Genomic DNA, 9,818 nt, shown 5'->3' with positions numbered 1-9,818 from the left:
CTTTTTAGAATAGTGATTGAGACCATACTCTACTTCAGTCAAAATTGAAATGGTTTTTTTTTCTTAAAAGAGGTTAAGTGCATGGCATAAAATATGATCAAAAATTAATATGTAGGTAGCAACAAAAATTGTGAACAAAAAAAAAAGGTAGCAACAAAAGCACTCTGATGATATGTGTTAATATGTAGGTAGAAACAAAAATTGTGAACAAAAAAAAGGTATCAACAAAAACACTCTGATGATATGTGTTAATATGTAGGTAGCAACAAAAATTGTGAAAAAAAAAAGGTATCAACAAAAACACTCTGATGATATGTGTTAATATGATTTATGAGATAATTTTTAAACAAATCTTTCTACTTGTAACTTATTTTATATGATCCAGCCAAAGTGAATATAGTCTATGTAATCTTCATTTTCTTTCCACGTTGCATGAATTGATCACCCCTAGGGATAATGAAGCAGACATGGTAGAGAATATCACCACTGATGTTTCAAAAAAGCTGACTCATTTCATGAGATCAATTGATTTCAATACGACTTAGTTGGAATGGGAGCTCATATGGAAGAGATGAGACGATTGTTATACCTAGATTCGGATGAAGTGAAGATGATAGGCATTTGGGGTCTTCCTGGGATTGGTAAGAGCACAATCACTAAATATCTCTTTAAACAACTCTCTCAAAGATTCAACGTGAGTCTCTATATCAAGGACATCAACGCACTTTATACAAGACCAGCTTCTTCTGATGTGGAGTTTATGTCTCTACTAACATACCAAAATGATAACGAAGTTATTGACCTAGGAGTTGAAAGAGAGAAGCTGAAACGCAAGAAAGTGCTTGTTGTAGTTATTGACAATGTCCACAGATCAGTACAGTTAGATGCAATGATGAAAGTAAGTCCATGGTTTGGTCCTGGAAGCCGGGTTGTCATCGCGGTACAGGACAGGGAAGTTTTGGAGGCACATACGATTGATGATGTTTATGGAGTGGCTTTACCATCAGACTATGAAGCTATGCAAATATTTTGTTTGGCTGCTTTTGATCAAAAGTTTCCCAAAGATGGTTATGAGGATCTTGCTATAAGAGTTTGCAATGTTGCTGGCAGACTACCTTTGAGACTGAAAATTATGGGCTCTTATTTCAGAGGAATGTCCAAGCAAGAGTGGATTGATAAGATTGATCCACTTTGAAAAAGAAAGCAGATCAATATTTTATTCAAAGTCAGGAGAAACATGATGTATTCTTGGTTTTTATTACCATACTACAAAAAATTATCATTGGCTTCGCCCGGGTTCGAACCGGAGACCTTCAGTGTGTTAGACTGACGTGATAACCAACTACACCACGAAACCATTTTGTATATTTTCAGCCATTAAAGGTTCACCAGTTCATCATGAGTTACTACATACAATGATACACACTTGTAAGTTGTAACCAAGAATCTGTTCTGAGTTCAATTCAATTCCTTGTAATATCATTGTTATTTGTTTCACTTTGGGTAACAAATATCTTCACTATAATTTAATTCCATATTAATCAGCACCACCATTCCATTCCACACGGGGAACTGAATACCATCAACCAAAACAAGCTAATGGCATTATCAATCGGACAAAGTTGTGAAGTTGGAGAAAGAAAAAACGTACATGGTGTCTTTCTCTTCTCTTGTAAATCCCGCATAGAGCCCCCATTTAAATCCTGGTTCCAATATCCACAACCAGTAGTATAATGCCAACATACACACACACATATACAAAGTGCATCGAAGGATAAAATTAGAGAAAATTTATTACATTGGTTGAATTAATTCAAAAAAAAAAAACGCAGGTCGGTTTGTCAGTTTACTCATCATCTTCATCAGCTTGAAACAATATTTTTATTCATGAAATATTATTATACTTGTTGCGTTTTTTTTGCAAGTTTTTATTTTTATTTGCATTTATGTGAGATATAAAATTTGACAATTTTAAATAAACGAAACTTGTTTTTATCACTAGAAAATTTTATTTAAATTGGTAAATCCATATTTATTAAATGAATTTACGAAAATTATATTTTTATTAGAAAATGTTTGGATATCTAACATTGTTATATATTAAGTTTCAAAAAAAACATTGTTATATATTTACTTGGCATTAGTTTTAACTTTTATAGATACTTATGCAAAAATGGGAGATAATGTATTTTAACAATATGATGAAAATGATAAATACAATGATATATATATATATATATATATTTGGCAATTTTCTTAATAATAAAAATCAGTTAAATCAGTAATATGATGAAAATGATGGTAATAGTATCACATAAACAAACTAGGATTATAGATCCCAGTCCGAAAGAAAAGAGAGTTGATATATCACTATCAATAAGCCCACACAGCCCATCTAATTTAAATTTTCTTTACAACCTGAAATTTAAAGCGTAGTGACCATAATACAAACCTCAAAAAGCAAACATTTTTTTAATAATCTCACAGACAGTGTCTCTCTTCCCACCTAAGCTTTTTTTTTTAATTAAGTTTGTCTACTAACCTTGTTTGTCTCTATTACGCTCAACCAAAGCTCCACATTGAAGCAATCCTCCACTCTCCACTAACCCTAAATCTCCATGGATCCCTAATCGAGCTTCTCCGAGATCCGAGTAAAAAATGCCGAGCGTTGGCGTGAAGCTCTACAGCGTCTTCTTCAAGTTCCTTTTAAAACACCGTTTACAAAACCGGATCCAATCAGACTCCATCTCATCCTCATCGGATCCGTTCGGCGTCACGACCCGACCCGAAGAATCCGTCTCCCCTCCGAACCCCTTATTCACCGACGGCGTCGCCACCAAAGACATCCACATCGATCCCCTAACCTCCCTCTCCGTCCGCATCTTCCTCCCCGAATCCGCTCTCAACAACCTCGCCGCCTCCGCCAAGTCTCGAACCGGATCGGATCTTCTCCTTAGAAGAAACAGTCACGGCTCGTCAAACTCGTTGCAACACTCTCACAAGTCCGAGTCTAGAAGAAGCAGTTACGCTCTCACCACCGCCTCCTCCTCATCCTCCTCCTCTGCGGAGGAGGTGTTGTACAGAGGGTACGCACCGCCGTCGTCGTCGGGTGGGGAATGCAGGAAGCTACCGGTGATGGTGCAGTTCCACGGAGGAGGGTGGGTGAGTGGGAGCAACGACTCGGTGGCGAATGATTTCTTCTGTAGGAGGATGGCGAAGCATTGCGATGTGATTGTTTTGGCGGTTGGGTATAGGCTGGCGCCGGAGAATAGGTACCCCGCGGCGTGTGAGGACGGGTTCAAGGTGTTGCAGTGGCTTGGGAAGCAGGCCAATCTCGCGGATTGTAATAAGTCCATGTCGCGGAGAGGTGGAGGAGGAGGAGGAGAGGTGAAGAAGAAGCATGTTGTTGATGCTTTTGGTGCTTCTTTGGTTGAGCCTTGGCTCGCTTCTCATGCTGATCCTTCCAGGTAAATAAATACCCCAAAGTCCTTTTTTCTTTTTTCATTTGCATTGCTTATGAGATTGTAAGAGGTTGGATTTGTTGTCTAGGTAGTATACTTACTTAGCTCTGGGGAAGTGTTGTCTATGATTGCCTTGTCTATAATGATTTCTTTAGCTAAAAGTTCTAACCTTTAACGTTACTTCTTTTGCTGTGCAATGTATCTTGTGATTTACTTGTGGAAGTAGATGATTATTTATATATGTTGTTGTTTATTGGTCTTGGTGCTGAGTTCAGTTGTCTTGTCCGTATCATGTCTTGATATTTGTCAAAAGGCACTTGTTTGCTGTGGGGATATCTGCTGCCTTCCCGTCTTATTCATTGGCATTTACATAATAGCTTTGAATTGGTCTTTGTTAATTATTTTTGGCCTGGTTCATTCATCATGATCAATATGTGTAATTGATCCTTTAAATTCCAGCAATCTTCTTAGAAATGAGTTAGCAAGGCTTCTTTTTTTTTCAAGAAAAACATATCTACTTACGGATTCAGATTCAGAGTGATCTTCGTATGCCAAATGAGATTCATGTCATATGCTACATCTATTTTATCTTAGTGAACGCTGATTTCACATTATTCAATGACTTTTTTATCCATAAAATGTTCTTATGGTTCTTAAGAACCTTTTAATGATAGAAGAAACTGGGATCTATTTGTGGTTTTATAAGTGTCTGTAGATGTGTTGCTTTCATGTGATTCAGGTGAAAAAAAAAACAATCTTACTGAGTTCTGTGACTTCTCAAAAAAAAAAAATTGACACTTCAGATGCGTGCTTCTTGGTGTGAGCTGTGGTGCCAACATAGCTGACTACGTATCCCGCAAAGCCATCGAAGCTGGTCAAAATCTAGACCCAGTCAAGGTTGTGGCTCAAGTCTTAATGTACCCGTTCTTCATCGGCACCGTTCCCACGCAATCCGAGATCAAACAAGCAAACTCCTACTTCTACGACAAACCCATGTGCATCCTCGCTTGGAAGCTTTTCTTACCGGAAGAAGAGTTCAGTCTGGACCACCCGGCAGCGAACCCGCTCGTTCCAGGCCGGGGCCCACCGCTCAAGTTCATGCCACCGACGCTGACCATCGTCGCGGAGCATGACTGGATGAGAGACAGAGCCATCGCTTACTCAGAAGAGCTGAGGAAGGTCAACGTAGATGCTCCTGTGCTGGAGTACAAAGACGCGGTTCACGAGTTTGCAACGCTCGACATGCTTCTTAGGACTCCACAGGCTCAGGCCTGTGCAGAAGATATTGCCATCTGGGTTAAGAAGTATATCTCTTTCCGTGGTCACGAGTTCTCATACTAGCGAGTCTGTGTGCTTCTTTTTCACTGTGAGTAGAGTTAGTTTAGAAAAGTGTCCTGTGAGATGGGTCGAGTCAAGAAGACTCTCGGAAGCTTTTGTTGTCACGGGGTATTTCCCGTTATATTAAAACTATATATTATACGTTCTCTTGACCTAGTGTTCCTGCTTTTGTTTATCATCATACCAAGAAGTTTTTTGGAAAACCAAACCAAACCAAAGGCAGATCCACATCAATTTAGAGTTGTGTTGATCTTTGTAGTCCTAAAACTGAGTTCAGCTGCCTCCAAACACATTTAATAAGCAGAATGCTGCAACTGAAGCAAATCAACGAAGATATGATAAACAAAAATTATGCCAAATTCTCAAATAAATTTCATCGTTCTATGTTTTAGCTGATTCTTATTCAAAACACACTTTTGGCCTCTTCAACTTTCCAGAACGTTCAAAAGGGATGACCGACCTCTTCAACTCCCCAGAAGTTTCAACAGGGATGATGTTAGCCTTAGCCTTAGCCTCCTGCAGCATTCTCTGCCAAAGCTCTTTAACATGATGACGAGACTTCTTCTGAAACCAAGCTTCAATTTCCGGGTACAGCAAATTCGAGTTCTGTTCCCATCTCTTTCTCAAACTCTCCAAACTATCAATCTTCTTCTTTTCCAACGCTGTCACCAAACTCCCAACTCTCTCTAAACCCCAACCTTCTTTCTCCAACATCGTCTCAGGTTTCACAGCCATCAACGCCCTAGCGCTTTTTAAACAAGGCAACACCTCTCCTCGAAGCAACGCATATCCAAAAACCGCTGCTCTGTATGTATCATCTCTTACTTCCTCACTGTGAGCCGGAAGCTCCCAAAGATGAGGGCCGAAGCTAGGAACCACCCAGCAGAAAACTCTATCCAGCTCCCTCGAGTAATACGGCTTCGGATCCTTGAGCGGCGTGGAGAACACACACAGAGACTTGGCGTGTTTAACAAGCCACTCCGGCTTCACCCGCGTCGCTCCGTGCATGTATGGTTTGTTGGTTCGTAGGAGCTCGCTGTAGACTAGTAACTCTGGTGCAGAGTTTATTAGAGAAGACCAGCGGTGCAAGTAAACAGGTTCTCCTTGAACCGCACACGCTTGGTACTCTGTGGATCTAGTCCTTCTAGCTACACGGTCTGCCCATCCAGCGCATATGGCTTCTCCCAAGAGCTCTTCTTCCTTCTGCAAAAGCGGGGTTTTCGACGACGCTGCTTTTCTCCATGACTCCTCCACGTCTTGTACAGTCCCATGAGTCCATGCGTAAAGGTTTTCAGTTTCAGAGGACCTGAAAACAAGTCGCAGAAGATCAGCTTTGAGCTTAGACATCTCGTTCATAGTCTTCATATTCAACCCGTTGGACTCGCAGAACTCCAAGCTGTTCTTCGCCACCTCGAAGGAATGCAGCGCGTAAGCTACGGTCAAAGCATCGCTGCTCGGGTTGGAGAATCTGTCACGAGCAGCTTTGATCTTATCTTTCCGATCCTTCTTCCGTTGTTTATCATCCTCCTCCTTGACTCCTGCATCTTCATGCTCGTTTTTGTTATCTCCTCCAAACTGCATTATCAACGGGTTCTCTAAACTCAACGCAGCTGCTGCTGCAACCGCGTATCCAAGGACGAGATTCGCCCGGGAGTAGTTACGCGCCTCTTTCAGCATTTCGATGACTGTGAGAAGCATTCTCGAGTGACGTGGACTCATGGGATAGTTAGACATTGAATTCCCTAGCGGTGTTATCCTCCCGTTGCTGTCCAGAGCCTCTAAAGCCTTTAAGCATCTTTCTGATTGTTTAACAGATGATGCCTCAGGCGGTGTTGGAAACGGGAAGTTTTCAACCTTTGGAATGTTCATAGATTTCAACTGAAGAACGACTCCATCGATAGGAACTTGGGTGATTTCAGGAGGGGATGATTCCTCAAATGTGTTGCTAAAAACAGCTGATGAATAGAGACGGTAACAGTGACCAGGTCCAGTTCGTCCAGCTCTTCCGGCTCGTTGACTAGCTGAAGCTTGACTAATCCAATCAACCTCATATGCTTCCATTCCAGTCTTGATATCAAAGCTCTTAGCTTTGGCCCGGCCGGTATCAACCACATACTTTATCCCCGGAATAGTCAGAGAAGTTTCCGCTACATTAGTTGCCACAACCACAAGCCTTTCTCCTTCCTCAACTTCCTCAAACACTCGGAGCTGTGCAGCTGGATTGAGCATCGCATATAGTGGAAGAACACGTAGTTTCCCTGGAGTGAATGGTTTCTTCTCCTCCTTCTCCTCCTCTGCTTCAGCGGACGTTGTTGGCTCAGTAGAATCAGATCCTTTTTTGTCTGCCAAAGCTTTAAACGCTGCACGAAGGGCATCAACCTTCTTCCCATCTTCTACAAGTGAATTCGCAAGGCCGACGTCGTCAACGACTGTTTCCCAGTCGCTTTCTTCATCAGACTCATCATAATCGTCAAAATAAAAATCGTTAACATTACCACCAGTTTCAGATGGATCTTCTCCAAACGAGTTAAACCTGTAATCTTGAGTGTTGGAGGCATCATCAAACGCTTCAGCAATCTCCTTCATGTCAACACCACCAAACGAACCATCATCATCATCATCATCATCATCATCATCATCAGGTTTCTTCTTGGCCTCAGAAGCATCTCTTCTAGCAGCTTGAACAACAAGTTCCCTTGAAGATTTGCGTAACTTCTCACATAGATTCTCAACTTCTCTCTGCCCCGTCACAAACACGAGTATCCCTCCTTGTGGTAACTTTTTGTGAATCGACATCACTTTCTTGTAAGCTTCACCCATGTAATTAACCTCGTCAGTCCTCTTGGAGAAATGTATAGTCACCGCGTACTGTCGAGTGGGAACCTCTATTACCGGAGGTGGCTTAGGGAACAACCTATCCCCTGACACAAAATCTTCTACTCGCAAAGTTGCACTCATCAATATAAGTTTAAGCGGCCAGATGAGGTCTTCTGATGCTATTGTGCCTCCGGTTTGTAGAAACTTCTGTTGACGCATGTACTCTTCCTGTCGGATTTTGATGGATCGAGTGAGCATCCCAATTAGAATGTCTGTGTTCAAGCTTCTTTCATGAGCTTCATCGAGAATTATCACTGAGTAACGCCTCAGTAAGAGATCACCCTTAACTTCACGGAGTAAAATCCCATCGGTCATAAACTTGATAGCTGAGTTCTCGCCAATCTTTTTGTCGTACCTAACTTGGAAACCGACTTCTTGACCGAGACGAACGCCAAGCTCAAGAGCCACCCTCTTGGCAGTGGCGAGGACAGCCACACGACGTGGTTGTGTAATACCTATGACCCCGCTTCGTGAACTGAATTGCTTTGAACCAAAACCAGCTTCATAAAGGAACTGAAAGATTCAGAAACAGAATGATTAGATTAGCAGCGCTGAGACCAAAAAAACCCTCAGAACATGAGCAAAAAAAAAACCAACTGACCTGAGGAACTTGAGTGGTTTTACCACAACCGGTCTTTCCAGAAATAATAACGGTGGGATGATAATTAATAGCCTCCATGATCTCCTGCTCCATCATAATTATAGGAAGATCTTTCCTACTCTCTTCAACTTCAGCTGGTCTTGAAACATGAACCACAAACGCAGGTCCTTTTACAGTTACATCTTCACTCTCATCCTGTTTTCAATTATCAAACTCCATTAGAAAAAAAAAACAATCAAACCAAACACACACATCATAGCCGAATTTTCAAAAAAAGAAAAATATTGACAAACCATTCTTTGTAAGCCTTCATCATCACGACGACGTGTTGTCTGTAGATTCATATACATAGCTTCATCTTCCTCACGGATCTTAGTTTCATCATCTTCTTCACGGACCTCCTCTTCAGCAGAAGAGATCATCATCATCACTTTGGGATCGGCTTCATTGGCATGATGAATAAGTTGGTCAGAATCAGTTTGGATATGGTTTTCAGGTGAGGTAGGCTCATCGTCCATAAAAGAATCAGAGTCGTCGTCGTCATTTTCCTTGGCAGGCTCATCAGACAAGACACCCGCTTTAGATAGCTGCATTGGTCTCCTACGTTTCTCCAGCTTGGTATCAGACTGAAACACACACAAAAAGGAGAATCAGAAACAGAAACACAATATAACTAAACTAATTAACAAAAAGATGAGAAACTTTGGCTTAACTCTTCCGATAGCTTTAGAAGATTGTAAAAGCAAAGACACATCCTCAGATATTTTATACTTGCTGCAGAGAACAACTCAGATGATGAATGAAGTGGGAAGGAAGTGAAGAACAGAGAGTGTGAGTAAGTAAAGGCATACATACTCTAACAAGTGGGAAGTTTTAGCAGAGAGGAGCTCTCTCTCTTTCTCTTCCTCAAGTTTCTTCAGCTTCCGTTTCTGTGATTTGCTCAAAGCTGTCTTCTTTAAGTTGAGCTTATCACTCATCTGTTTATTATTATTCTTCTTCGTCCTTGGAGGCATTATATCTAAATTGCAATCGCCTCCCTTCATGCTTTAAACTGATAGAAGAACTGATATAAGAAGAAGAAGCAGGGAAGAATCTCGATTTTAAAGACGAAATTATATTGCAAAGGGAGAGAGAAGTCGGCCGGTACCTTGTTTTGACGCCGGAGTAATAAGATTAGGGTTTTATCTCACTCGCCGTCCCCGGAAACAGCTGGCGTTAGGTTTTGGGATTCGAGAAATTCAAGGAAGAGAGCTGCGGCGATGATGAATAGTTAAGATTCAATTTAACCCTTTCTTTTGTTTTGGTCCACAACGGACCGGCCCGATAACTCATTTAAACCTTTTTTTTTCCTTGTGTTACAAAAGAAAAAAAAAATTCTTTTTTTGTCAACATCGATCATTCATTCATTCATACGATTAAATCCCAAAGGCTTTTTAACAGTGTTTACAACAATACAGAGCAAAACGTGACAGCAGATTACAAAAAAAATACATTTATTAACATTGATTGATGTCTATCTTCCCAGGAGGCTCTGAACCACA

General features: G+C 41.1%; 2 protein-coding genes and 1 non-coding gene across 3 annotated transcripts; 1 reads left to right on the top strand and 2 right to left on the bottom strand.

Moving 5' to 3' along the window:
* Positions 1-1,283: 1,283 nt before the first annotated feature.
* Positions 1,284-1,357, bottom strand: TRNAV-AAC (transfer RNA valine (anticodon AAC)). The gene has a single exon. It is a non-coding gene; the product is annotated as a tRNA-Val (tRNA).
* A 1,115-nt stretch (positions 1,358-2,472) lies between these two features.
* LOC108811512 (probable carboxylesterase 11) lies at positions 2,473-4,955 on the top strand. The gene is made up of 2 exons (XM_018583569.2): positions 2,473-3,467; positions 4,265-4,955. Exons 1-2 carry the CDS (start codon positions 2,659-2,661, stop codon positions 4,800-4,802), a joined length of 1,347 nt encoding a protein of 448 aa, XP_018439071.2. The 5' UTR covers positions 2,473-2,658; the 3' UTR covers positions 4,803-4,955.
* Positions 4,956-5,114: 159 nt separating this feature from the next.
* Positions 5,115-9,581, bottom strand: LOC130497020 (ATP-dependent RNA helicase DEAH13-like). The gene is made up of 6 exons (XM_056989835.1): positions 9,425-9,581; positions 9,133-9,328; positions 8,991-9,051; positions 8,571-8,903; positions 8,278-8,472; positions 5,115-8,189 (listed from the first exon to the last, which is right to left on the bottom strand). The coding sequence occupies exons 2-6, from the start codon at positions 9,318-9,320 to the stop codon at positions 5,199-5,201; spliced, it is 3,768 nt and encodes a 1,255-aa protein (XP_056845815.1). The 5' UTR covers positions 9,321-9,328; positions 9,425-9,581; the 3' UTR covers positions 5,115-5,198.
* Positions 9,582-9,818: the final 237 nt, after the last annotated feature.

The sequence above is a fragment of the Raphanus sativus genome, chromosome 6 (genome assembly GCF_000801105.2).
Source record: "Raphanus sativus cultivar WK10039 chromosome 6, ASM80110v3, whole genome shotgun sequence".
In the NCBI taxonomy this organism is placed as follows: domain Eukaryota; kingdom Viridiplantae; phylum Streptophyta; class Magnoliopsida; order Brassicales; family Brassicaceae; genus Raphanus; species Raphanus sativus.
Note: the sequence above shows the minus strand (reverse complement) of the source record. Positions and strands in the feature narration are given on the sequence as shown.

What these genes read in the sequence shown, in the direction of transcription:
- LOC108811512 (XM_018583569.2), top strand. Translation starts at nt 2,659, where the DNA reads ATGCCGAGCGTTGGCGTGAAGCTCTACAGCGTCTTCTTCAAGTTCCTT. An exon ending in TCTCATGCTGATCCTTCCAG is followed by an intron (nt 3,468 to 4,264) that starts GTAAATAAATAC and finishes TTGACACTTCAG; the next exon opens with ATGCGTGCTTCTTGGTGTGA.
- LOC130497020 (XM_056989835.1), bottom strand. Translation starts at nt 9,320, where the DNA reads ATGAAGGGAGGCGATTGCAATTTAGATATAATGCCTCCAAGGACGAAG. An exon ending in CTTCTAAAGCTATCGGAAGA is followed by an intron (nt 8,904 to 8,990) that starts GTTAAGCCAAAG and finishes TGTGTGTTTCAG; the next exon opens with TCTGATACCAAGCTGGAGAA. An exon ending in AAACCACTCAAGTTCCTCAG is followed by an intron (nt 8,190 to 8,277) that starts GTCAGTTGGTTT and finishes TGAATCTTTCAG; the next exon opens with TTCCTTTATGAAGCTGGTTT.